The 27,170-nt window shown below is 47.0% G+C and overlaps 2 protein-coding genes across 2 annotated transcripts in view; one reads left to right on the plus strand and one right to left on the minus strand.

The window, feature by feature from the left end:
- Positions 1-3,185: 3,185 nt before the first annotated feature.
- FNDC8 (fibronectin type III domain containing 8) lies at positions 3,186-12,345 on the plus strand. The gene is made up of 5 exons (XM_083751178.1): positions 3,186-3,308; positions 5,463-5,573; positions 6,558-6,905; positions 9,956-10,168; positions 12,197-12,345. The coding sequence occupies exons 2-5, from the start codon at positions 5,571-5,573 to the stop codon at positions 12,308-12,310; spliced, it is 678 nt and encodes a 225-aa protein (XP_083607304.1). The 5' UTR covers positions 3,186-3,308; positions 5,463-5,570; the 3' UTR covers positions 12,311-12,345.
- A 4,180-nt stretch (positions 12,346-16,525) lies between these two features.
- SCN1B (sodium voltage-gated channel beta subunit 1) overlaps positions 16,526-27,170 on the minus strand; it is a 30,810-nt gene continuing 20,165 nt past the window's right edge. Inside the window, exons 3-6 of the mRNA XM_083751179.1 lie at positions 21,819-22,062; positions 20,572-20,713; positions 18,993-19,103; positions 16,526-17,799 (exon numbers count right to left, since the gene is read on the minus strand). Of these exons, the coding sequence (XP_083607305.1) occupies positions 19,037-19,103; positions 20,572-20,713; positions 21,819-22,062 (453 nt within the window). The 3' untranslated portion in view covers positions 16,526-17,799; positions 18,993-19,036. The remainder of the gene's footprint in view (positions 17,800-18,992; positions 19,104-20,571; positions 20,714-21,818; positions 22,063-27,170) is intronic.

Raw genomic sequence — 27,170 nt, forward strand, 5'->3', positions numbered from 1 at the left:
CCTATGGCACCACCTCTCCTGGTATGTCCCACGAAGGATATTATTATTATTATTATTATTATTATTATTATTATTATTATTAGCATTATGAAGTCTAACTATTTATTATAACCTGGGAAGGTGATGTTAACATGCACAGGTTCAAGGGGGAATCTGGCAGATAAAGAATTAAACACTGCTTTTACACACACACACCACAGCAAAGCTTCACTTTGTGTCAGATAAAGGAGGGCCACCTGGCCACCCTTAGCACACATCTAGATAAAACAATGCCTCAAAACCATCTCAACGGTAGGCCTTATATAGCAAGGAGCAGCCAATAAGAAAGAGGCAGGTGTCAGCTGTCGTTAAGAGAGTCAGGGTCAGAGAGGGGAATAAAGGAAAATGACCCTACCAATATCAGAATTATAGTGTTCTACCTTAAAAACCCCACAAGAAAGTGAACTGTGCCTTGCAGAATGCATCGTTTTAGAATAAATCATTTTGCTGTGCCTTTTTACCTTCTTTTGCTATCACTGAAATGTATCAGAATGTATGCTGTGTCTTTTTCATGTATCATTTTGTTGTGTCTTTTTTACCTTTTGCTATCACTGAAATGTATAAGAATGTATCTGAATGTATCCTTACTGAAATGTATCTCTTTTTCCATGAATGTACCTTTACAAAAATGTAATGCTGCACTAGGCTGTATTTTTCTGAATGTATCCAAACTGTAGCTGCCTAAACACTCTCCACCACACTGCCATCTGCTGGGTCTGCAAATAATTCCATAAAGGTAAAGGTAAAGGTACCCCTGCCCATACGGGCCAGTCTTGCCAGACTCTAGGGTTGTGCACTCATCTCACTCTATAGGTCGGGAGCCAGCGCTGTCCGCAGACACTTCCGGGTCACGGGGCCAGCGTGACAAGCTGCATCTGGCGAGCCAGCGCAGCAGACAGAACGCCGTTTACCTTCCCGTTGGTAAGCGGTCCCTATTTATCTACTTGCACCCAGGGGTGCTTTCGAACTGCTAGGTTGGCAGGCGCTGGGACCTAACGACGGGAGCGCACCCCGCCGCGGGGATTCGAACTGCCGACCATACGATCGGCAAGTTTTACCCACAGCGCCACCCGCGTCCCCAAAAATAATTCCATGAATACACACAAATACCGCCTCAAAATAAAGTACAGTGATACCTCAGGTTAAGTACTTAATTCGTTCCAGAGGTCCGTACTTAACCTGAAACTGTTCTTAACCTGAAGCACCACTTTAGCTAATGGGGCCTTCTGCTGCTGCCGCACCGCCGCTGCACGATTTCTGTTCTCATCCTGAAGCAAAGTTCTTAACCTGAAGCACTATTTCTGGGTTAGCGGAGTCTGTAACCTGAAGTGTCTGTAGCCCGAGGTACCACTGTAGTTTTATTTTCCAATAAGTATGCAAACATCAGACTATCACACCCAAGTTGATAGCAATGCAGAGCAAGATCTCACATTAACATTGAAGCCATTTCCCGAACATCCAGCCTCTGTGATCTGCATGCTGATTATCAGCAACTATGGAGATTTTTCCTGTAGATAAAGGAAAAGCCATTAAGCAGATGCAGAATAAATGAGAGGAAGCTCAACACATATTATCCCAGCCCGCCAGCAATATTTGACACCTCCCAAAGGTCTTACAACATCCTTCTTACCTTATGTTAATCCCCTCTTCACGCCATTCATGTCACTTCCTGCCATCTCCGCTGTTATTGATCTGTATGGAAACCAAAAGGTATAAGAGTCAAGGCAGCTCTTTTGTTCGGGCTCTCACTTCGTTTTATTACATTGAGTGGGGACCCTGTTGCAACAGTTTCGTTTTTTTCTCTGTTCTTTCAATAAAGATCAGACTTTGCTTTTTCTCAAATCCTGGTGCGGTCTGTGTCAATTCCCGACAAGTACGAAGCCTTCTACAACCGCGCTCCTTCCGGGGTCCCAGTCCTCCTTCTGAGGCAAAGACCCCCTTGGGGGGGGCAATTAATTATTTATTTCACAGCCAACCAGAAGAACCCCTTCCATAAAGCAGAGCCAATAGGAAATGTTCTCTCTTATGCTGTTAGTACTGCTTCCTTTCGGCCTTCCTAAACTTGTATATAATTGGTTTCATTCCGGGCTCTGGCAAGAGCGGGATTTTGCACAGGCATTGGCTTCCAATTGTGTTAAGCAACACCAAAGCACACAATTGTCCTAAGCACTGGTATTTTTGGTTAAAAATAAAATAAAAAAGGTGCTAGTACTCATATATTGATAAAAGTACTGTTGGTACAAAAAAAGATGCTGGTAATCTGTACCAGTGGTGAGCATTGCCACAAAAAACAGCTCCGGTCCTATGTCTGTAATGATAGTGTTGTAAACAAAAATTGCCCTTTTCCCTTATGGGGTATCCAAGAGCCCATATAGGGTCCTTACATAGGTTCCCTATTGGTAGGAGAGAATAACAGAGGCCAACCAGAGAATATTGAGAAGCAAAGCAGCTAGTAAGCTTGATCTTTATTGATCTGTTGCAACAGGGCGCTCCCCTCACCCACAGGAGAGAGGAGGAACCCAGAAAAATTTCAAAAGACTTTTGAAATTGCCACCCTGTAGATCAAGACCACCCCCAGAAACATCATACATATATCACAGAAGGGATGTAACCCAAGACCACCCCTCAGATACATCATACCTACATTACAGAAAAGGTGGTCTAAACAGAAATTTGAATGTTGTTTTTCTCCTATCCTTGTTTATCTCCTGTCTGGTAGGTTACTTGACTAGATTTCCTGGGGAGCCTGGCCAATCTTTTGTAATGATAAATACTTAGTTAGTTCCTGGGCCAGGTCACAGGCTCACAACCTATTCATACACAGACATACACTTAAGACAGGATTTGTGAAGGAAAAGACAATGGAGAGGCTTTTCCACTTTGACCTTGCAGAGAAAACATTTGCTCAGTTTAGGAATCAAAATGGCTTCAGGTCAGTCTTCCTGTGCTGATCTATGTACGTGCGGTTATGAACATTACCATATATCTAAGACCTCAAAATTCCTATCACAATAGAAACATATCAGCTGGTATACATGTGTGTTCATTTTTTCATTAATACAATTACTGCACAGAGCCAGTCAGCAGCTACGTTCATGTAAAAGGGCCCTGGGGCCTAGTCCTAGGCCTGCCCCACATTGACTGTGCCTGGTCACAATGGAAGGGGTAGCACTGTGGCATAATGAGGACTAGGCAAACAGTGGCCTTTCTGGGACAGGCCTTCAGATTCATAGCCTCCAATATGCTAGTGCTGGGGCATCCTGTGGGCGGTAAGTCAGCTCCATGGGTCTGGAGGCAGAGGCAGAGCTAGTCTGGACAGCCACAGGGCTGAAACACAAGGGGTGGCTGTGAGGGGAGCGAGGGAAAGTGGCAATAGGCTGGGTACCCAGCATTCTAGCTTGTTTGCCTGGCAGTGGTTTTCTCTGGACCTTGGAGTTTTATATAATGCCCAAGTACAGGACATGACATAAGGAACCATGATCTGCTCCAAAAAATTAGAAACCTCTGTAATGATTCCATGTAGGGCGGCCCCCATCTTTGTTTTGAAGGACCAGGACAGTGTCAGTAATTTCTATACAGGCATCCTTGTAGTAATAGTAATAGTAATAGTAATAGTAATAGTAATAGTTGTAGTAGTAGTAGTAGAAGTTATACCATTCATGTACATACCACTTTACAGACTTTCGAAAACAAAACACAGACAGAAGCTTACAATGAAAAATCAGCGATGAGGAAAATGACAGCGCAAGGGAGATAGGATAAAAATGAAATGTCAGCAAACACATTTACATTCCAATCCTATAGGGAAGTTGTTGGACTATAATTCCCATCATCCCTGACCATAGGCCACTCTGTCTATGGCTGATGAGAATCAGAGTCCTGCAACATCTGCAAAGCCACAAAAGTTTAGATTTGTGTGTGTGTTTTAAGCTTGATTACATCTGGGAATGAGTACTGAGCCAGAGTCCTCATGGAAAAGGTGTCCTTTTAGGGAGCAAAGTGATGGAAGGGGTGGCGGCGGCACCACAGACATGTTCAGGGAAGGGATTTAGGATGCAAAACAGAAACTGAGTGTGTGTGGAGCTAGGGAGGAAACTTCACTAATTTGGGGAAAGTCGAGGGCAGGGATGGGAAGCCTCAGGGTCTTGGACCAGATGTGTCTCTCCAGACTTTTCTTTCTGGCCTTCAGAACTCTCCCCAGCCCACACCCCTTTCTGACCCTGCTGCTTTGCACCCTCCTTGAATGTTTTTGCCTGGCTGGAATGTGTCTTTGATCTCTGACAGTGCCTCTTGCTTGTCTGGGTACAGCAGGGGTAGTCAACCTTTTTATACCTACCGCCCACTAATGCATCTTTCTTGATGGTAAAATTTCCTTACTGCCCACCAGTGCTCGATGGAAGGAGGATTCAGCTTGTGCTGTAGAACCCCCTACCTCCCACCTAGAATCCTGAAATGCCCACTGGTGGTAGGGACCAGGTTGACAACCCCTGGGATAGAGGCTAGAGGAGAGGTGTACATGTGAGTGTGTGTACAGAGGTGAAAGTCACATTCGTTGCTCTGCTCAGTTTTACCTCTGGCATGTGGTTCCTGGAAAGTTACCTAGAAAGGAACGAAGCCCATGGATTGAAAAGGCTTCCCTGCTCCTGGTTGGGGTTTTGGCTGGATCTGGGAGCAGAACCTCCAGCTCAGGAGTGAAGCCAAGTGCATAACCTGACTGTTCCGTGGAGGTAAACAGCTCTGTTCTTCCTCTTCTGAAGCTGGGGAAATGGCTTCTCTTCCTGCGTTTTTCTGAAAGCAAGCAAACAAAACAAAACCCTATCCAACCAACCAAGCTATGTTTTGTTTTGTTTTCCTGGAAAGTTAGCAAAAGGAGTTCTCTGCCTAGGTAACAGCAAGGGAGACTGGGTGGAAGTCTTGCTAAGGAAGTGCAAGGGTGACAGAGGTGGATTTTGGGGAACACGACTAGTTCGCCCACACTGGGCATTGAGTTCAGAGGGCACCGCAACAATGACAAGAGGCTGGGGCGGAGGGCGCCAAATTTTGGCGTTGCGCAGGGCACCACTGAAATTCAAAAGCCCAAAGTGTGCCCCTGGCTAAGCCTCCCTTTGCTGCATGCACAAGTTGGTTCCTGGGCAGATGCATTTCAATGTGGAAAGGGTTCTGCTCCTTGCAGTGGCGTAGCGTGGGTTGTCAGCACCCGGGGCAAGGCAAGTAATTTGCACCCCCTAGCCCATGGATTTGTGCCCCCTAACCCTAACCCCCAGATGTTGCACCCAGTGTGGCCGGCCCCCCCCCTGCACCCCCACGCTACGCCACTGGCTCCTTGCAGCCAGAAGCTTTCCGTATCTTGATGCTCAACAGATATGTGGGCCTATTTAATCCTGATACACTCAAATCCTCCCCCCCCCCATTCCTGTGAACAGATGCAGCCTTAAAGGTGCAAGTCATTCATCACCACTCATCATATCTGCCACAGAGAAGCCTCTTCAAGTCTCTCCTTCCCAAGGGCATGACCTCTCCCCTGCTTGAAAATGGTAGGTGGGGTATTTCTCTAAAATGCTTTTAAAAAAAAAAAAACAACCACTAATGTGGGCCATCAACAGGGAACCAGGCATCCCAGAAGAAGGAGGTAGAAGGTGCTAGGGCCCCCTCTGAGACTGGGGGACTGAGGCCCACCTACCCCTACCCCCATCCCTCGATAATCAATCTACAGCTCCTATAATCAAAGTTAATTCATAAGGAACCCCAAAAAAAGCTAATTCAAGGGGGAAGGGTACAGCCTAAGGAGATACTTTGATCATATAAATGAGGAGTTGGGAACCTTAGGCCCAGGGAGTGAATATGACACACACACCCCCCAGCATCTCTGTTTGGCTCTCAGAACTGTCCCCAGGCCATAACTGGACCTGCTCCATGCCCCCCCCCTCGAGTGCTTTTAATTGCTGGGATGTGTCTTTGATCTGTGGTGATGCCTCAGAGGATGTGTGGGGTAGGGGGGAGTGTATGCAGAAACATCTGGATTTTGTGTGGCTGTAGGCTATTGTACAAAGGCAGGAGTCGCATCCATTGTCCTGACTCCAGCTTACGCTGGCATGAGACTGCCAACGGAAAATGAAATAAGTTCCCCTGGTGGGAACTGGAGTCCACCAACATTGGGACCATGTTTTCTTCTTTTAGATGCTACAAGTAGCAGTGAAAATGAAGACCTTTCTAGGTTCTATTGGTGCTTCTTAAAGTATTGTCAGTCATCTGGAATACATACATCCTTTCAATAAACAGAAAAATGTTGGAGTGTGAGGAGATGAATGGGGAACCTGCAGCCCTCCAGATGTTGATGGACTCCAGGTCCTATCAGCTGCAGCCAGCATGCCCAATGGTCGGGGGTGAAAATTGTAGTGCATCAACATCAGGAGGGCATCAAGTTCTCCACCTCTGGCTTAGGAGAACATGAACAACAAGTTCTGCAAGCAGGTTTCACTCAGGGGTTGTTTGGGTGGGTTGTTCCTCTTTTAATTTAGTTTCAGCTCTACAGAAATCACTCGAGCCTTCCCAGTGAAAGCAGCGACACCTCCAGCTCTGGCCTGGGCAGCATCATCGAGACCCCCAAACACATCCTCTACTCAGCCTGCAGTTTACCTCACACCTTGGACGACTTGCTGGCTGGGCTGTCGGTTCCAAAGAAAGCCGCTCGCAGGCCCCCGCCAAGCCGCCCTCGACGCAGCAGCAGCCCCAGCATCCCCGTCGACCTGGACATGAGTGACGGGGAGACCAGCCTCTCCGACAGCGGCTCGGAGTCTCCTGTGTGTGTGGAGCTGCCGCCACAGCCCTTCATCCGCGAGCACACCGTCAGCAGCACCAGCGCTCAGGTGGGGCCTCCTGACACAAAATGGCCTCCTCTGCATTGCTAGGTTACTGTGACTGGAGAGCCGGGTCTCTCTTTGAGCCAAAAGCTGAACTCCTCTCAGTGGCGTAGTGTGGGGGGTGCAGGGGGGGCCGGCCGCACCGGGCGCAACATCTGGGGGTTAGGGGGCACAGATCCACGGGTTAGGGGGCACAAATCCACGGGTTAGCTGGTGCAAATTACTTGCCTTGCCCCGGGTGCTGACAACCCACGCTACGCCACTGACTCCTCTTCAACTACCCCACCGGGTAAATGGGGGTGCAACATTTGAGCATAGACAGAGGTGCCTGGCGTTCTCTGGTCCATGGGGTCACGAAGAGTCGGACACGACTAAACGACTAAACAACAACAACAACAACAACAGATTACATTTAGTGCACCTCTGAGGAACCCATATTGTTACATGCACCCCAGCCCTATGAGACGTGAGAGGTTTTGGGGGCTCCATTACTTGTCTAAGTGTCTGTGGAATAAGGTTTGAGGAGAGTGACTGGAGCCTTGTATCATATGGGTGGTTGTTGTTGCTGCTGCTGCTGCTGCTATTTCGATTTATATACTGCCCTTTATCAAAGGGTCCCAGGGTGGTGTACAACATTAAGAACACATTTTATGGAGCATAATAATTAAAACATCATAAAAAGCATCATAATAGGCAGCATCATAATAAAATCATCACAATAGCAGGCCATTTATATCAGGGATGGGGAACCTGTTACCTTCCATATGCTACTAAACTACAACTCTCATCATCCCTGGCCATTGGCCATGCTGGCTGGAGCTGATGGGATATGGAGTCCAAGAACTTCTGTAGAGACCACAGACTCCCCATCTCTGATTTATACACGTACACAGGTTGAGCATAGGTGGAAAATACAGGGGTCCCAGGTGCAATGCTCCCCATCAGATTTCTAATGGAGCTGCCAAAGCCTTTTACAGTGCCTTTTACAGAGAGCAATTCAGCCCTCTGTATCCTTTTGTCCATTGACAAAAACATCAGTCTCCATCAGTCACAAAAACATCTGCAGGTTGATCGCTTCCTTCTCTTTTAACCCCTCTCCCTGCTTAATGGGGTTGGGGACAATAAGGCTTAGTCATCACTCTTCATCCTTTTCCTGAGCCATCTTAACTCCCATCGAAACATATCACCTGACTGTCACCGGCTATAAATAGTCTTCTTTCAGGCCTTAAGACGTGTTGCCTCAGGATAAGCCACCCTTGACAGCTCTGCTCACAGAAACCTTAAGGGCGAAAACATCACACAAGGAATCCCAGTGGGTCATCCAGGCCAACTGCCCTCCAAGTGCACAGCAATAGTCTTCAGTTTCAAGTGCCTGGAAATTACTGTGTTTGGAATATAGCTTGTATTGGACATAGTGGCATGGTTTGCACATAAAGCTGAGCTAAACCATGACTGCACAAGAAGGAATGAGTGTGCTATTGGTACTCACAGCAAAAATCACAGCTGCTTCATTCCTCTCCCGGTATTGCTGTTGCTGCTTCACTACCAGGAGCTAAACTATGTTTTGGCTTAACATGGCATCCAAAACCAGGCTTGTAGTTTGTCTGCCCCCAAGACAAACCATGAGTGGTAAGCCAGGAACTTACCATGTGGGTGGCGCTGTAGTCCAAACCACCGAGCCTCTTGGGCTTGCTGATCGGGTCAGCGGTTGAAATCCCTGCAATGGGGTGAGTTCCCGTTGCTCTGTCCCAACTTCTGCCAACCTACCAGTTTGAAAGCACACCAGTGCAAGTAGATAAATAGGTACTACTGCAGCAGGAAGGTAAATGGCGTTTCCGGGCACTCTGATTTCCATCACTGTGTTCCATTTTACCAAAAGTGGTTTAGTCATGCTGGCCACATGACCCGGAAAGCTGTCTGTGGACAAACGCTGGCTCCCTTGGCCTGAAAGCAAGATGAGCACCACAACCCCATAATCTCCTTTGACTGGACTTAACTGTCCTGGGGTCCTTTACCTTTACCTTTTTTTAAAGCTAAGAACTAACACTTGGCTGCAGGGTCCAGCATTCAGCCACACACTGCCAAATTCAGGTTGCGCAGTTATAGTTGATTGGGAGGTGTTGTGCAACCAACTCGCTTCCCGGAGAGACTGGACATCTTGTGCTAAGAGAAGTGTTGGGGAAATGCACTGGAAAGTGTGGAGAAACACTCACTCACCTCCCTACAAACAAGTCAGGGTGAATGTTCAATAGACAGGCTGCCTGGAAGCACCCCCAGTGTTTCTTTCTATTTCAGAGAAGACTAAGGCTACCTCTTGGTGTATGTCCCTTAAGGGCAGTGGAGGCTGGTGGTTGTTGTTGTTTAGTCAGTTAGTCGTGTCTGACTCTTTGTGACCCCATGGACCAGAGCATGCCAGCCACTCCTGTCTTCCACTGCCTCCCGCAGTTTGGTCCAACTCATGCTGGTAGCTTCGAGAACACTGTCCAACCATCTCGTCCTCTGTCGTCCCCTTCTCCTTGTGCCCTCAATCTTTCCCAACATCAGGGTCTTTTCCAGGGAGTCTTCTCTTCTCATGAGGTGGCCAAAGTATTGGAGCCTCAGCTTCACGATCTGTCCTTCCAGTGAGCACTCAAGGTTGATTTCCTTAAGAATGGATAGGTTTGATATGGTTAGGAGGCTGGTATATTATGGTAAAGAGATCACTGCCTAGGAACCTCCATCTGTTTTCAACCAGCCACCACCTGTCCACCATCTTCCTTACAACCAGCCCCAGGGGTGGCCCTGAATGCCAGCTTCCTCCTCCTTACTTCCTGCAGAACTCAACAGGGTAGAGGATGGGGGACAAAACTAGAATCAGTTGGATTTGCTCTGGCTCCACTTACTACTGGTCTCCTTGTTTTCTGTCCCATAAATCCCAATGGGCACCACCCACCACGGTCCCTCCCTGCAAAAGTGAAAGGACCCCTTTAGCACCCACTTCCCTGAAGATGTCAGGATCAAGTGAAAGAGCTTGTCTCCTAGTTTTCTGCATGATGCCCATTTTCTCTCCTCCATAGGTTTCTTGGTCAGGCCCACGCAACGGGGAGTTGATTTCCTTCTATGAGCTGCAACTGCAGGAGGCCAGGCTGGATGGTCAAGGCAAGAACATCCATTGGTTTTGCTCGCAGACAGAAGAGCACCTGGAGAATCTGACTCCTGGCACTACGTACTTGCTGCGCGTGAGGTCTCTCAACGTGGCAGGTGCTGGGAAGTGGAGTGCACCATATAAGGTGAGCACAGTCCTCCTGGTGGGAAAGCGGGTGCACGTACCATAGAGTTGGACATCCAAAGAATGTAGGAAGGCACACCCGTTGCACTTTCACCCAAAGCCCAATTCAGGGATGCTGACCCTCGTAGAAATGTCAGAACCATTGATAATTGCAAAAAGGCACATCAGAGCTAAAATGAAATAGAGAATAAATTGAAGAATTGTTCATATTTGTAGCATTTTGATTTTTTAAAAAATTAAATATGCAGGAGGTACGGTAACAAGTGCTTTTTAAGACACAAACAGACAGACAGAGAAACCTGCAGGCTTTTGGTGAATAAAGCACTGTCGATGAATTATATGCCAGTTTTAACCTTTGGCACTCTGTTTTGCAAAGCCCTAAGCCAATCCACGTTTTTAACTGTAGTTAGGGGAATCCTGTAAATACACAAATATTAGAAGTACATATTAGAAATACATAAATATTAGAAGTACATGGATTCACTTCTTTGCAGTCAAATCTGAACTACAGTGATTTGCTCAAGAAGCCCTCCAGCCCTGCTCCAACGTATTTACAGTACTGTAGATGCAATCCCCAAAATGTAACCACTGCAGAAGTTGTGGGCTGACTATTGTTGTGACTATTTCAGCAGTCACCTATAAAATGGCAGGATTGACGCTAACTACTGCAGCAACCCTTTTACTCTAACCCCAAACTAATAAAGCACCAACATTCATGCATCTCCAGGAGATTTTTTTTAATATTACGTTTTTATCCTGCCTTTCTTCCCAGGAGTTCAAGGTGGAGTGCAACTAAGTAACTTAGCCTGGACCCAAATCATAGTCCTCTTCCCCACTTCGCCATCTCCATATTTTACCCTCACAACCAGTTTGGTTAAGCTGAGAGGTAATGGCTCTAAGTCTCTTTGTGAGTTCCACAGCTGGACCTGGGGTTTCCCCAGTCCTAATCTAACACTCTAACCAGTACACCTCACTGCCTCTGAGGGAAATTGGCTTTGCCAGACATAATGTGCATGGTCATGTTTCAAGATGCAAGCAAACCCACTTTTGATGTAGAAAACACCCTTGCAAGATGAGATGCTAACCGTTGCAACTTTATTATTATTTTATTTATTTATTTATTTATTTATTTATTTATTTATTTATACCCCACCCATCTGACTGGGTCCCCCCAGCCACCCTGGGTGGCTTCCAACAAAACACTAAAATACAATAACCTATTAAACATTAAAAGCTTCCCTAAACAGGGCTGCCTTTAGATGTCTTCTAAAAGTTTGGTAGTTATTTTTCTCTTTGACATCTGGTGGGAGGGCGTTCCACAGGGTGGGCGCCACTACCGAAAAGGCCCTCTGCCTGGTTCCCTGTAACTTGGCCTTTCGCAGTGAGAGAACCACCAGCAGGCCCTCGGGACTTACATCAGTGTCTGGGCAGAACGATGGAGGTAGAGGTGCTCCTTCAGGTATACTGGACTAAGGCTGTTTAGGGCTTTGAAGGTCAGCACCAACATAAAATTGTGCCGGAAACATATTGGGAGCCAGTGTAGGTCTTTCAAGACCGGTGTTATATGGTCTCGGCAGCTGCTCCCAGTCACCATTCTAGCTGCCGCATTCTGGATTAGTTGTAGTTTCTGGGTCACCTTCAAAGGTAGCCCCACATAGAGCACATTGCAGTAGTCTTGCAAGAGATAACCAGAGCATGCACCACTTTGGCGAGACAGTCCGCAGGCAGGTAGGGTCTCAGCCTGCGTACCAGATGGAGCTGATAAACAGCTGCCCTGGACACAGAATTGACCTGTCCCTCCATGGATAGCTGAGTCCAGAATAACTCCCAGGCTGCGCACCTGGTTCCTCAGGAGCACAGTTACCCCATTCAGGGCCAGGGAGTTCCCCACACCTGCCCGCCTCCTGTCCCCCAAAAACAGTAGTTCTGTCTTGTCATGATTCAACCTCAATCTTTAGCAGATTTCTAGCGCGTTGTTTTGCATTTCGCTGCCTCCCTGTAACAAGCTCTTCCCCTTTGCTTCTTCCAGTTTGGCACAATGCCTTCTGTGGCAGGAATGCCTCTGGACCCGGCTCCTGTCACTGTCACCGTGCGGCGGTGCAGAAAGCCCCAGAAGAAGACGATCTTTATCCCTGCCCCCTAAGAGGACTGACAACATGGAAGTAAAGGATGGCACCTTCCTCTTGCCCTTGCATCAGTTATTCCACATCTCCTCATAAGTGCTGTTTGGTGCCTTGACAAATTTTCTGCTCACAAAAATAACTTCTACCCAGGCGAAGAAGGTCAGGGGCTGGGGTGGCGGGAACCGGGCATATACGGATGTCACAGTTCACAGATGCATTTGCAACTATTTTGCTGCATATGGTGGGAATCTGATACATAAGAGCAAGAGAAGAGGCTGAAATCATGTGACTGCAGCCTCCTACCCTGCTCTTTACTGCCCCCTTTTACCCAGGTTCTGTAATGGCAGCCTCTTTGCCTGCTCTCTGCTGCCCCTCTTGACCAGGTTGCCAAGAGGCAGCAGAAGGAAACAGGGATTAAACCCTGCTGTTACACAGCCTGGACAATAGTAGGCAGCAGAGAGCAGAGAAAAGAGGCAGCAGTTACACAACTTGGCAAACAGGGAGCACAGCAGAGAACAAGGGACAGGCTACAGTTGCAGTACCTGCCCAAGAGGGGGCAGCAGAGAGCAAGGAAAGAGGCTGCAGTAACACAACCTGGCCAGCAGTGACCAGGAAATAGCAGGGAAAGAGGCTGCAGTTGCAGGACCTGGCCAAAGGGAGGCAGCAGAGAGCACACCATTCCTGTCCCAAGTCCTTGATGAAAAGTGCAACCTCTGAGCTTTAAGATTTTGGGTTGTGTGGGGTGAGTTTCATGCAGCTGTATCCTACACATTTACTTTGCTTCCACTGAGCTCCATGAGATTTAATTCCACATGGCAGTGCATAAGTTTGTTAACAACTGGTGTGTCGGTTGGTTTTTCCAGTGAAATACCATTGCCCTTTGTGTTGCCCTTTGAAGTGGTCCGAGTGCCTTGCGATTTGCTTGCGACATTCATTCATGATGAGGTTGGCTGGACTTGGCAGCGCAGGGTGGGCAGCATTTGTGTGCCCGCCAGATGCTGCTTGACTACAAATCCCATCACCCTTGGCCATTGGCCACACAGGCTGGGACTGGTGGGAATTGTCATCCAGCAGCATCAGGAAGGTAAAAAGGTAAAGGTAAAGGGACCCCGACCATTAGGTCCAGTCGCAGACAACTCTGGGGTTGTGGCGTTCATCTCGCTTTATTCGCCGAGGGAGCTGGTGTACAGCTTCCAGGTAATGTGGCCAGCAGGAGTAAGCCGCTTCTGGCGAACCAGAGCAGCGCACGGAAACGCCATTTACCTTCCCACCAGACTGGTACCTATTTATCTACTTGCACTTTGACGTGCTTTCGAACAGCTAGGTTGGCAGCAGCAGAGACCGAGCAACGGGAGCTGACCCCATCACGGGGATTTGAACCGCCGACCTTCTGATCGGCAAGTCCTAGGCTCTGTGATTTAACCTACAGCACCACCCGCATCCCATCAGGAAGGTACAGTACTGATACCATTCTAGACTGCATATGAAGTGGTAAATAGTGGAACGCAGCAGCTGCTTGCGCTTCAGCGTTAGTTTGCCATATATGACTTTAAAGTGTAATTTGAGAAGTTGCCACAGGATGGTGCCAGAAAACTATTCTGCAACTGCACATAAGGTACAAGGGTGTCAGCACCACTTTTGAGTACCTGTTGGCCCAAGAGAGCCATCATGAGAGATGTGGGGCAATTTACTATCTTCCAGCCTAAACTACCTCATGTGATGAAGTAAGGTACATCATAATGGGGTGAAGGAAGACACAGCCGTGTTAAGCTACTTGGATGAAGGTTCTGTTAGCAATATGAGGAAGAGATAGACTAAAGTATAGACTATAGTTAGATATGAGGGAGAACTAAACCATTTACTGACTATAGTTAAAATATGAGGGAAAAATGAACGGTTTAAATATATACATATAATAAAAATAATAAACTAAGACTACCTTTTGGCAAGTCAGTGAACTCAGACCATTGGCCAATGTTGTCCAGAAATAAGTCTCCTGGCTCTCAGGCAGAGGTTGTATATTTATTACAGCTTTTATATTGACAAGATGTATTTGTTTTAATTTTGTCCTAATCCTGTTTAAAGTTTTAATAATGAAAAGGGCACTATTTGTGGGCTTCTGTTTACATTTGTTTTTGGAGTTTGAATGTCAGTGGACTATTAATAAACTTGTTTGTATGGATTTGTTTATTGCTGCATGTACATCCTCCTTTCACTCCAAACTCGGCAGTGTGTAGTTCCCAGCCTCCACCATGTTATTCTCACAACAATCCTGTGAGGGAGATTAGGCTGAGATTAGGCTCCAGTGTGCAACACGATTGTTGAGCAAGGATTTTAACCTGGGTCTCCCCCCCCCATCTAGGCCTAATTACTTGGCCCTCCTGAGATCTTTTTAACCAGAGGCTGGTGATTTTATCTGTACGTTGAGTATATGCTCTACCACATAACTGCATTCCCTTGGCATTCCTGGCAAGAGACACACTTCTCAGAAAAGGTGTCTGGATCAGACACAATTTAGCAACTATGCAATTACTGTGTACAGTGGTACCTCTGGTTATGAACGCTTTGGGCTATGAACGCCTCAGGTTATGAACTCCGCTAAACCGGAAGTAAGCTGCTCCTGGTTGCGAACTTTGCCCCAGGATGGGAATGGAAATCGCGTGCCAGAGGCCCCATTAGCAAAAGCATGCCTCAGGATAAGAACGGTTTCACCTTAAGAACGGGCCTCCAGAACGAATTAAGTTCATAACCAGAGGTACCACTGTACAATATACCTCCTGCCTTCCCCCTTTAAAAAATCCAAACTCGTTTGGAAAGGGATTAATGTGGGAGATAGGAGGCATTTGAAGTGAAAAGTCTTGGGATGCTTCCAGGCTATCTCTATTTTGCAGTGGGATTCAATAACATACCGACAAATTCAGGAAAAGCGATTACAATCTAACCTCCCTGCAGATGAATGAGTGTTCATTAAATAAGCCAACATTGTCTAATATCCCTGCAAACAAATAGGAGGAATGCTCAATAAACAAGCAAGCATGTGCCTGCCCTCCTCGCCTTCCAAAACCCTCACCTGGGCTCAATTTAAAGTGCTGGTTTCTTACCTTTTAAAGTCCCTGAATGGCTTGGGCCAGGTTACCAGACACATATGCCGTCTTCCATGTTTCTATTAAAACCCTAAGATCCTATTCACAGCTGCTGCTCTGGGTTCCTCTACCAAATAATAATAATAATAATAATAATAATAATAATAATAATAATAATAATAATTTATTATTTATGACTTCAGATGTCTTCTAAAAGTTTAGTAGTTATTTTTCTCTTTGACATCTGGTGGGAGGGCATTCCACAGGGTGGGCGCCACTACCGAGAAGGCCCTCTGCCTGGTTCCCTGTAACTTGGCTTCTCGCAGCAAGGGAACCGCCAGAAGGCCCGCGGGCTGGACCTCAGTGTCTGGGCAGAATGATAAGCAGAAAGGGCCATTTCAGTCCTGGCATTCCCATTACAGAACTGTCTTTGCCGGGAGATTCACCTGGCATCTTCCTTATGATGCGAGACAAAGACCTTCCTCCTCACAAAGGCATTTGATTAACTTGCATCAGGGGTAGAGAAGTTCCAGCCCATAAGCTGCATTTGACCCAATGCAGGTCTCAGAGCTACAAGGTTGTTTCACCTCCAGCCACTCTCACTTGCCCCACACCTGACCTCATAGGTTTGAGGCAAGCAGAGGCACGACTAGAAAACAGGTTTGCAAACCCTGTGCTTTGCCAGGCGTAGGATTGGCAAAGCCTTCATGCTGCAGTTCCCAAACATCGTACACGCTGCTGGGTGCTTGGGAGTTGCTGCACAAGCAGCTCTGACAGGTGGGTGGGACAACCCACCTGTCAAAATTGGCCCACTGAGATGGGATCAGACCTACGGATCAGACCTGCAAAGCCGAAAATGTTCTCCACCGCCGACTTACCTAGTCTGAACCTCTCAATTATTAAATCTGTGTTTTAAGCTTGGGGTTGCAATGAGTTGACTGTGTTGTGTCTGTGTCGCTTTTGGTTTTATGTCTTACTGGCATGTATTTATTTATAGCAAAAACTTTAAGGATATAGGGTGGCATGCGCACACCTCAAGTGATTTCTGCAATGAAATAAATGGAACCACGCAAAGTGTTATCTGTTCCATGGTTGCTTTTCCACACATCTGCATCTCCTTTCATCACAAGAATGACTCACTTCAACCAGAGATGGTGAAATCCAATATTTTTTATTATTTATTTATGAACAAACTCTATTCTATTATTGTGATGGTGGGCAGCTGGTCCCTGGGACCAGCCCCGGGGTCTGAGGAGAGGGGAGGGCACAGTATTCCCCGATGAGCCAAAATGGCCTGACTGGGTGGCGATGGATGTAGGAAATGGAAACGTGAGGAGGGGGAAAGGCATGAAGGCATCGTGGGAGGAACTGATATGCGCCAGGGGCGAAGATCGGGAAGCGAATTTGACAAGACGCCAGGAAGGGCTGAACAGTAACAAAGTTTGGGGACACACAGCCAAAGGAGCAATGTCTGGATCCAGGCCCCCTGCACCAATTGAATTTCTGCTCTGCGGCATCTTCCTTTTGCCATTTCCCTTGAGCAAAACCTTCCGTCAGGGGGACACCCTTGAGGGAAATCCTGTCAAGACAATAAAATGGCGGGATCCAGCCAGGGCAGGCCTCTGTATTGTCACAGTTCATATATCCAGATCTATATCAGATATTCACCCCTCAAAGGTATTCCTAGATTAGCGCCCCCATCTTAAGGTCCTCTCTAAGGGTCAGGCCTTGTGTAGCGGCCATCTTGAATACCTTTCTCCACTCCAGTTCCTTGCCGGATGTGGCTGCCCTGGGAGCAGAGAGATCAAGGCAGAGGCCTAACAACATGACAATGAAAGGAGGGGGAATGTCGGGGAGCCAGGCAATTGCAAACCGCAGGGGCCTCCTCTCCTCAGACCCATAGAAAGTGCTGGTAGCGAAGTAATGGGGGGGGGAGGGGGAAGCGCAATAAATGTGCAAAAAACCAGAAAGCGCAAGTGCAATTGCTCTTAAAGAAAAGAGGCCTCGGGCGGCGCAACGGGGGGCCACAGCAGCAAAGGGGCCCCAAGCTTTGTGTGTGTTTGCGAGCAGCCATACCGCTTTCTCCTCATGCATCGCGGCAGAGGCGACCCTTTTCTCGACAGAAGGCGAAAAGGATGTGTCCTTGAAAAAAAACAGCAAGGTGCCTGCCGGAACGAGCCGCCCCCTCCCCCTTTTTCCCTTCAGAAACACACGTCGTCTGTCCCTGGGTAGCCGGGCCAGATACAGAGCTCTCTCTTTTTTATTATTATTAAAAAATAGCATGCTTGGTTAAAGGGGGAGGTGGGGGAGGGGAGGCCGTGCAGCGGGGTGGGGGAGCGGCTGCTTGGCTCCAGCTCAAATCTTCTCAGGGGCTGCTGATGCCTCTGCTGAGTCACTTTCCCTCTCCGCCATCATCCTCCTCGTCCCTGGAACAGCGTTAACAAACACAGGAACGTTAGATAACTGCCACCGCATAATGAGAACCTGCGCTCAGGCTTACCGCCTCCCTCCCTCTCTCTTTTCTTTTCTCTCAGGCCCCAAAGCGGCTCAGGTCCAGCACTGATGGTTGGCACAATTGGGTTCCTGCCATGCCTCATCTGAGGTGGGAAGTGGGCACAACTGCCAACCCTAGAGACCCCTGCCCCCTTGGCTGCCTCTCCTCCTTGCTGCCGGGGCCTGTTTGCCCGAGCAAGAGAGCTGTGAGGAGAAGGTACAATGGCTTCTTTTTCACTCGCCTCGGCCTCCCCCTCTTGACCAGGGGTCACCAAGCTTTCCAGGCACATGGGCACACAAACTTGGGAAATTTCAGTGGGTGTTACACAGCCAGACACACACCGTGGCCTGTTGGCTGCAATGCTTCTTCCAAGCCTGATTTCTGTGGGGCGGGGAGCATGGGTGCAGGAGAGAGCGGACTCTGCGGGCACCGAAAAAGTCCCATAAGGGCCCACGGGTGCCCTCCTCTAGGTGCCCATGCAGACTGAGCCCAATGGAAAAAGTGCAAATGAAATAACCTAGAATCGGCACTGGGTTTCCGGGCCCTTTGACAGCAGTGTGCTGGAGGAAGGCTCAACAAGGGCCAGTTTTCCCAAAGTTGTGCCACAGTCCAGGGGAAAGCTGCAACCCCCACCCCCACCCCGGATTCTTCCCTTGCCACACAGCTGTTAAAGGCATGCAAGTGCCCCTCTGTAGTCGAAGTTGGCAGCCCTGCCCAGAGACAGAACTTTTCTCCCTCTGTACGTCACATCGTCTCCCCCTGCTATTTAATCTAAAACGGGGAAGCGGTAATAGAATGCTAATTAACCTTTTCCTTCAGAAGCCTGCCAAAATCACTCTCGATATTAGAAGCCGTTAGAGCAGGGAATATTGAGTGCAATCGCCATCCACTAGAGGTGGGGTTTTTTTTGTTTGGTAGGCCCTATGGCAACAAAGCTTAATTGCTCGTAACTGCATTTGCCTACATTTGTCCCTTGCTAACCTCTTGCCTCTTCCCATATTTCCCTGCCCGCCTCTCCTTCCCATCTAAGATTTCAGCAGTCATTTCCTGGGGAAAGGGGCATCTTTTGCTGATGTCACTCTTGGAAAACATGGGGATGAAGCGGCGATGTTCGCAATACATTACCTGCCAGCCAGGAAGTCCTGTGCCCGCCAACAGCCCTACGTGGGCTATTCAGCTACCTGCACCCCTGTACAGTTTTCCTTACTTTCCGACGTGATGGCCAAGTACTCAGAGCTGTCAGGACACAAGAGAGAAGCGGGAATATGTGTGAGGTGGGCTTTCCCCCCGATTCCCCACCCTCCATAACCAGGGCTGGCACCGGCACACGGCAGCTGCAAGAGCCCCAGCGTGGCCCATTGTTGGTGCCTATCCTGGGCCCTTCTGTAAAATAACTGTGTTTTTTTCTGGTTCTACAGCAAACACCAAATGGGTGGGTCTGGGAACTGCCCACCATTTTAATTTCCCAGAATGCCCTGAAGAGATGTTACTCCAAGGGCATTGTGGGAAAACAAAATGATGCCCCCCCCCCCAGGCCCTGGTGCTCATCAGGGCATGGCTGCTGCCTATCATTGTTGCCAGGTAAGCCTGCCAAGGCAACCTCAGGCCTAGGTGGGGGTACATTTTGACAAGCCCCCTCCTCAACAAACCTGGAGCTGGCCTTGTTCCAAGTTCTGCTTAGTGGCTTACGAGCCAGGCTGGGTCTGCCAAAGCTCTCTAACCAGCCCCTCAAGTACACGTGAAGGCCTCTTCACACATTAAGTTTATTTTGGGGGAACCATCAAATATTTTTTAAGTGTTTGGCAATACCATGCCTCAAGTGCAGTTTGAGGACAACAGTTGAAGGTAGCAACGCTTCTAAATACCAGTGGCTGGAAACCCCAGGAGTGCTCTTGTGGGCTTCTCACAATGGGCATCTGGTTGGTCATTGTGAGAACAAGATGCTGGCCTAGATGGGCCATTGGCCTGATCCAGCAGGGCTCTTGTTATGTTCTTATGGGTGCAGCCAACAGGTGTCTCAAGGACTTGTTTATTCTGCAAGGAGAGCTTTGAGGCAGGCAGTGCTTTCAGCTGAGCCTGCAACTTTCTGCCAGGCTAACAAGGAGGATTATAACAGCAAAAAGAAAGGGTGAACCTGACTTTGCCACCAGTTAAGGCATAAAACCACTGCAAGACACATAGAAGTCTTCCACTGGAAGGGCCTTTGGCCTGCTTCCCAGCTCCCTCTGATCCAGTAAGACACACGGTCCAGTCCAGATGTTTTCACTTTCTGCATCCTTCCCCTGCATCACCCTGTGTTCTCCACCTCCAGCAGGGCCAGGGCCAACATCTGGCATCCACAGGCAGCTGCTGGGCCCTTGGCAACACCAAAGAGTCCACTGTTGTTGGCAGCCTTGGGCTTCCTATACCAGTCCGGGAGCCACCTACCACTTTAAATTACCCATATTGCCCCTGACGTAAAGCTGCCCTGAGGCACTGTGGGAAATTAAAACAGCAATGACCCTGTAGCGATGCACTGCAACCATGTCACTCCCCTAGAGGGAGTTCTGCCTATGTAGGAGCTGGCCCAGCAGAGGGTACTTTGGCCAAGGTGGGTCAAAGCTGGAGCTAGAACTGGTCTCCTGTTGCTCTTTCTTTTGGCTTCTCCACACGTGTGCGCGCGCACACGCACAACTCCCCTCCTATCGCCACCCACGCTTCTTACGCATTCTCTTGAGCAGCTGCCTCCGTCGCCGCAGCGATCTTCTTGTAGCAGTAGACCATCTCAGCCACCAGCCAGATGGTCAGGACGACGATGAGAACGTACATCATGATCTCGGAAACGATGGATGCCATTTCCCGGTTTTCTGTGAAAGGAAGGACAGAGATAAGGATGTGCAAAACAAAACAGGCACACACACACACACCCCTAATGCACGTTTCTAGCTGCATTTGCTCTCTGGCTCCAGATTTTGAGTCATGTTTGTCCTGCCATGCAAATTGGTCCTCCCTTTAGCTTGGGTGTGGGGAGCCTCTTACCATTCTAAGCAAAAACTCCCAGCATCCATGGTTGTTAAAACTCCCCCCCCTCCAATTCCTATTACAGCAACACACCAGAACCAAAAGGGCTTCCAGATATAAACATGTGCCCTTAGTTTTCATCCCCATCCGGTACAATAGGCTGCCACCGATTAATCAGCTACAGCTCTAAAGTCAGTGTATCTGTTGCTTGGACAGATTAAAGCTGGTAGCTCTATGCAAATGACTGAAATTTGCAGACTTCCCGGAGGCATCTGGTTAGCCAGTGTAGAAAACAAAAGCTGGAGGAGATGAGATGGACCTTTGGTTCACTAGTGCTTTTCTTCTGTTTTAAACCAGGCACAGGAAAATGAATCTAGCCAGCACACACATGAAGACCAAGTCTCGCAGGTGGGTGGAGCTGACCACCTGCCAATCACCTGAAATGACTGTGATACCAGGTGACCCATTTTTGAAATAAAAATTCATTGGGGGGAAAAAACAACAACCCCACACGCAGTACATGGGGCTTCCTTAGCTTATTTTCAGCACTGGGGAAACCCTGAGTGCAGTGCTTTCCCAACCTAGGCTATCAGCTGATTGTCAGGGCTTGGGAAGCCTCATCCCCAGCAGTTCCCAAGCGCTGACAATCAGTTGCTAGTTAGCACTTGGGAAGTGCTTTGCAGGCACAATGGATTGGCTGGGACCGCAAAGCCCCTTTTGTCCACACCCTGCCTTTACCTGCCTCACACCTGACATCATATACAAAATCAGGTGTAGGGAAGGTGGGTGTGGCTTGGCCAAAACGGCCTGGTGGGTCTAACAAGGCCTCTGGGCTGAAGGAAGGATCCCCCGTCCCTGTCTTAAGCTTACCACTGTTTCACAGCCCGCCAAGAGTCCCCCACCATCCCAGCTTCTCCCTCCGCTTCTCCTTAGCTCCAAGCTTATACTTACGTTTCTCTACCACCGTAACATGGATGGTCTTGTTGACCATGATGTTGTGTGTGAACTCCGCCGCGAAAAAGAGTGTGCGGTTGACAGTGCAGACGTATTCACCCATATGGTCAAAGGTCACATTAAGAATGAAGATGGAGAGATCCTGCAAGTCCCGGATGTTCTTGGTCCCGTTCCAATGAACCAGGCCCTCAAAGCGAGGATCCATCACGTTGAGCCTCTCATCTGGGTCATAGCGAAGGATCTGGAGGACAGGTGAGGTTCAGTCCACACACAGAGAAGCCTGGTTGGCAGAGGTGTCTCTACTATAAGGCAAGACGTACTCAACTCCAATCTTGAACTCACTAGGTGGACTTACGCAAACCACTTCCACTCACAGCCTCAGACTCCCAACCCCAATCTGGAAGGGAATAATACCGTCTTGCATATAGGGTTGTTGGCTCCGAGCCTGCTTTCAGGGATGATGGCGGACAGATTGGGACTGGTAGGGTAGAAAACAGGGGGCCCAACAGTAGGTGGCGTCAGAGCTCATAACAGGCAGAGCCAACTCATTCTAGTTTTGTCCCAATCCTCCGCCTGCGGAATTCTGCAAGGGCAACATTAATACCCAAGGCTGATAGCCCTTGGGCTGGTTGTAAGAAGCAGGCAAGTGCAAGCTGGTTGAGGACAAACTGAGTTTGGTGGGGCTTCCGGTCGGCGCCAGCGTTTAATGGCGGTCTTAGCCTCGAGCTCCGAGGCAAGACTGCTCCGTAAAGTTCGGGTCTGACCCGCTACGGCGAGCGGGGGACCCCTAAAATCACAGGCGCTGAAGCCTGTGAACAAGGAGATTCGGTGGGCACCTTTGCGCCCCCCGGTATCGTGAAGGAGCCTTTTTAAAGGCTCCGGAGCGGCATCGGGTGTGAGCGCGGTGCTGAGGATCGCAACCCAGCTTACGGAGTGAAGCCGCGTCGCCATTGACGGAGAGCGCCGATTCCTTCCTGAAACAACCGGTTGGCAACATTACCCGTGAGTAAGATCTGCAAACTAAATGGGACTCTAAAAGCAATTTAAGAAAATTCGGCTGAAAACGGGAGAGGTAGAAAATAAGGAAGCCAGCCCTCCCGGAACTGCACGACCGATTGAGCAATGGAAAAACAAGCTATTTTTAAAGGGAACCTTTCTATTTAAGAAACCTTATTGAACTCTTGATATTGGAAGAAATCCCCCCCCCCCACAGGCAGGTGAAGGGGGGAAGAGGACTGTGTAAATCTAATCTGCCAGAGGACAGGGGGTTGGGGAAAAAAAGTCTTCCGCTGCCGAAGCCTCTGATCAGGCTGCCGGGAAAAAAACAAGCGCCAGGAAAGTGAGCTGTCAGAAAATGAGCTGTCAAAAAGCTGGTGGATACAGAGGCCAAACTTAATTGAAATAAAATAACGGGACTTTAGGTAATTGAACTTATAAGATATTGGATTTGAAACAAATAAGGCTTTTGGCTGGACTTTTGCTTGGTGGAACTTTGCATTGGCTACTTGTTTCCCTGTCTTTTGTGTTGCTATTGTCGCCATTACTTGGATACAATTTCCCCCTCTAGAGGACTAAAAGAGAGAAACAGTTGCACTGTGATAGAGACAGAGAAGTGGGATTTTCCACTTGCAACTTTCCTGTGGGAACGACCTTGAGTTATGAGCACTCCACAGGAGGAAATAACAACAAGAAGCAAATCAAAACAAACTCAAAAGCAGACCCAAAGAAGAGGCTCCACATCAGGAGCTACAGCTGTACAGGAAAAAGGAACAACAGCATCAATGGAATCTATGACACAGGCACTGCTTAGAATAAACAAGTCTTTAGAAGCACTTACCAAGCAGTCCACAGAGAACTCTAGGAAATTGACAGATAATTCTAAGAAATTGACAGAGCTGACAACAAGACTAGACCTGAACACAACGGCAATTGCAAATAACACAGACTCTATAAACCGTCTTGTGCAAGAATCTACAGAAACGAGAAAAATAGCCGAGAGCGCAAGGAGCACAGCCGAGGACACCAGGGGAAAGTTTGTACCCATTGCAAAGAAAGTCAACGAACATGATTCAGCTTTGGCCTTTTTGGAGCTAGAGAGGAAAAATAAGAATTTGAAATTAAGATCAGTACCAGAGGAAGAACAGGGTAACCTGGGAGACTTCCTGACAGATAAATTTCAAGAATTTTGGATTGATGAACTAGGAGGGGAAGAGGAGCAGGAATTTGCAATTACCTCAGCCTTCCGGATTGGCAGAAAACAAGGCAAGAAACCAAGGGATTGTTTAATTACCTTAAGATCCAAAGAAGAAAGGGATAAAATACTGAACCTACATTTTCAGAAGGCCCTGATTGTTAAGAATTCCCAGGTACAGATCTTCAAGGACATTCCTAAGCACTTCCTAGAGGTGAGGTTTCAATTTAAGACTTTAGCAGATTTGCTGAAAAAATATAACATCCCATTTAGGTGGGAATTTCCACAAGGATTGTCCTTCAACTTCAAAGGGAAGAAAATTAAGATCAAAACAACTCAAGATAAAGACCAATTTTTGGAGAAATACTTTGAGGACTTTGAGAAAGGAACTGTAGAAGAGAGGGAAATACCAGACATAGCAAATCTATCATTTGGACTTGCCCCAGCACCTACTGACGAGGAACAAGAACTTGGAGCAGTCGGCGGAAAAGCAGCCCAATAACAGAAATGTCTCTGCAATTTTTGAGTTGGAACTGTCACGGCCTGAACCATCCCCGAAAAAGAGGACAGGTGTTTCACATATTAAAGAAAGAACATCTAGATATAATATGTTTGCAAGAAACCCATATTGCCAGGATAAACAGAAAACTTTTGATAAATAAAAGATTGGGACAAGAATTCATTTCTTCTGACAAAGTTAAGAAAAGGGGAGTTGTGATTTATGTGAAAGAAAAATTAGAACCAAAATTAATTTTCAAGGATGAACAAGGAAGATTTCTGGCAGTGGAAATTCAAATTCAAGGAGAAAAAATTCTGATTGTAGGAGTTTATGCACCTAATGAAGGGAAGGCCGAGTTCTTTAAGAAGTTGCATGAGACGTTAATGGATTTTATGGACTTTAAAATAATATTTATGGGAGATATGAACGGAGTAGTCTCCACAAACATGGATAAAGCGCAGAGACAAACGATTTCCAAGGATGGGAGACTGCCAAAGACTTTTTTTGAACTGACTGACACCATGGACTTGATTGATATCTGGAGAACAAGGAACCCTCTAGAAAGAGAGGGGACCTTCTTCTCTGAAGCAAAAATGACATGGACCAGGATTGACCAAATATGGATTTCCAGCAATCTGGCACCAAGGGTTAAAAAGACAGAAATCTGCCCAAAAACTTGTTCCGATCACAATGCAGTAAAGATGGAAATGAAGCTGACAACAACTGGAACCTTCAGATGGAGAATGAATGACACCCTGTTTAAAGATGAAACAATTTACAAAAAGGCCCAAAAGACATTGAAGGACTATTTCGAGATAAATTTAAGATCAGAGGTGGAAAGAAGAATAATATGGGATGCAAGCAAGGCCGTGATGCGAGGTTTCCTGATTCAGCAAAACTCCATAAAGAAGAAACAACAGAATGAGAAGAAGGAAAAAATCTGGAATCAAATAAAAGAAGGAGAGAAGAAATTGAGGTCTAAACCTAAATCTCAGGAGATCCTAAGAGAAATAAAGTACTATCAGACTCAATATATGGAACTGGTGAATGAGGAGATAGAATGGAAAATAAAACAAATGAGGCAAAAATCATTTGAATCAGCAGATAAATGTGGGAAATTGCTATCATGGCAACTGAAAAAGAGACAAAAGCTGAACACTGTGACATCCCTAGAAGTGGATGGTAAATTTATCAATAAACCAAACGAGATTAGCAATTGTTTCCAAAGTTATTTCAAAAAGTTATATGCTCAAGGGCCAAAGAAAGAACAAGAGATTGAAGAATTCATTAAAAAATATGGACTCTCAAAGATTTCTGAAAAAAGCAAGAGGACTTTAAATGAGAAAATTACAGACCAAGAAATAGAGGGTGCCATCCAAAAAATGCAACTGGGAAAATCACCAGGACCAGATGGACTGACGGCGAGATACTACAAAGCATTGAAGGAATGGTTAATACAACCATTGAAGGAAGTATGCAACCAAATCTTAGAGGGGAAAAAGGCTCCCGAATCGTGGAAAGAGGCATTCATCTCACTTATACCAAAGACAGAAACTGAGAAACACCAAGTTAAGAACTACCGCCCTATATCACTCTTAAATGTGGATTATAAAATTTTTGCAGAAATTTTAGCAAAAAGATTTAAAAAAGTGTTATCAGAGGAGATTCATAAAGACCAAACAGGCTTTCTCCCAGGGAGATACATGTCAGACAATGTGAGAAATATTATAGATATATTAGAACTCCTGGAGATGGAGATAAACAGAAAAGCAGTGTTGATCTTTGTGGATGCGGAGAAAGCCTTTGACAATATTTCTTGGACATTTCTAAAGAGGAATCTCCATGGGATGGGGGTAGGCCATAATTTTGAAAATGGTATAAGTGCAATATACTCTGAACAAAAGGCTAAATTAATTGTGAACGGTATGGTTATGGATGAGATTCCAATAGAAAAAGGGACACGACAGGGATGCCCAATATCCCCTCTATTATTTATATCTGTCCTGGAGGTATTATTGAACATGATCAGAAGGGACCAGCTGGTAGAAGGGATAAGACTCGGAACTAAACATTATAAGTTAAGAGCTTTTGCAGATGATCTAGTTTTAACTCTGCAACAACCAGAAGCCAGTACGAAAAGAGCTTTAGAACTTATTGAAATATTTGGTCAAGTGGCAGGTTTTAAATTAAACAAACAAAAGACGAAGGTGCTGGGGAAAAATCTAACGATCGAGGAAAAAGATAGCTTTCAAAGAGAAACCGGTTTAGAAATAACAAAAAAGGTGAAATACCTGGGGGTGAACTTAACATCAAAAAATGTGAATCTATTTAAAGATAACTATGAGAAATGTTGGTTGGAGGTGAAGAAAGATCTCGACATATGGTCTAGGTTAAGACTCTCCTTGTTAGGCCGAATTGCTGTTATTAAGATGAATGTATTGCCGAGAGTGTTGTTTTTATTTCAGACATTACAAATTTTGGACAAAATGGACTGTTTCAAGAAGTGGCAGAAAGATATATCTAATTTTGTCTGGCAGGGCAAAAAGCCCAGAATAAAATTTAAGATTCTAACTGATGCAAAGGATAGAGGGGGCTTTGCCCTGCCGGACTTAAGACTTTATTATGAAGCAGCAGCTTTTTGCTGGCTGAAGCAATGGCT

This window comes from Podarcis gaigeae (genome assembly GCF_964106915.1).
Source record: "Podarcis gaigeae genome assembly, chromosome: 8".
In the NCBI taxonomy this organism is placed as follows: domain Eukaryota; kingdom Metazoa; phylum Chordata; class Lepidosauria; order Squamata; family Lacertidae; genus Podarcis; species Podarcis gaigeae.

What these genes read in the sequence shown, in the direction of transcription:
- FNDC8 (XM_083751178.1), top strand. An exon ending in TCAGCAGCACCAGCGCTCAG is followed by an intron (nt 6,906 to 9,955) that starts GTGGGGCCTCCT and finishes TCTCCTCCATAG; the next exon opens with GTTTCTTGGTCAGGCCCACG. An exon ending in AGTGGAGTGCACCATATAAG is followed by an intron (nt 10,169 to 12,196) that starts GTGAGCACAGTC and finishes TGCTTCTTCCAG; the next exon opens with TTTGGCACAATGCCTTCTGT.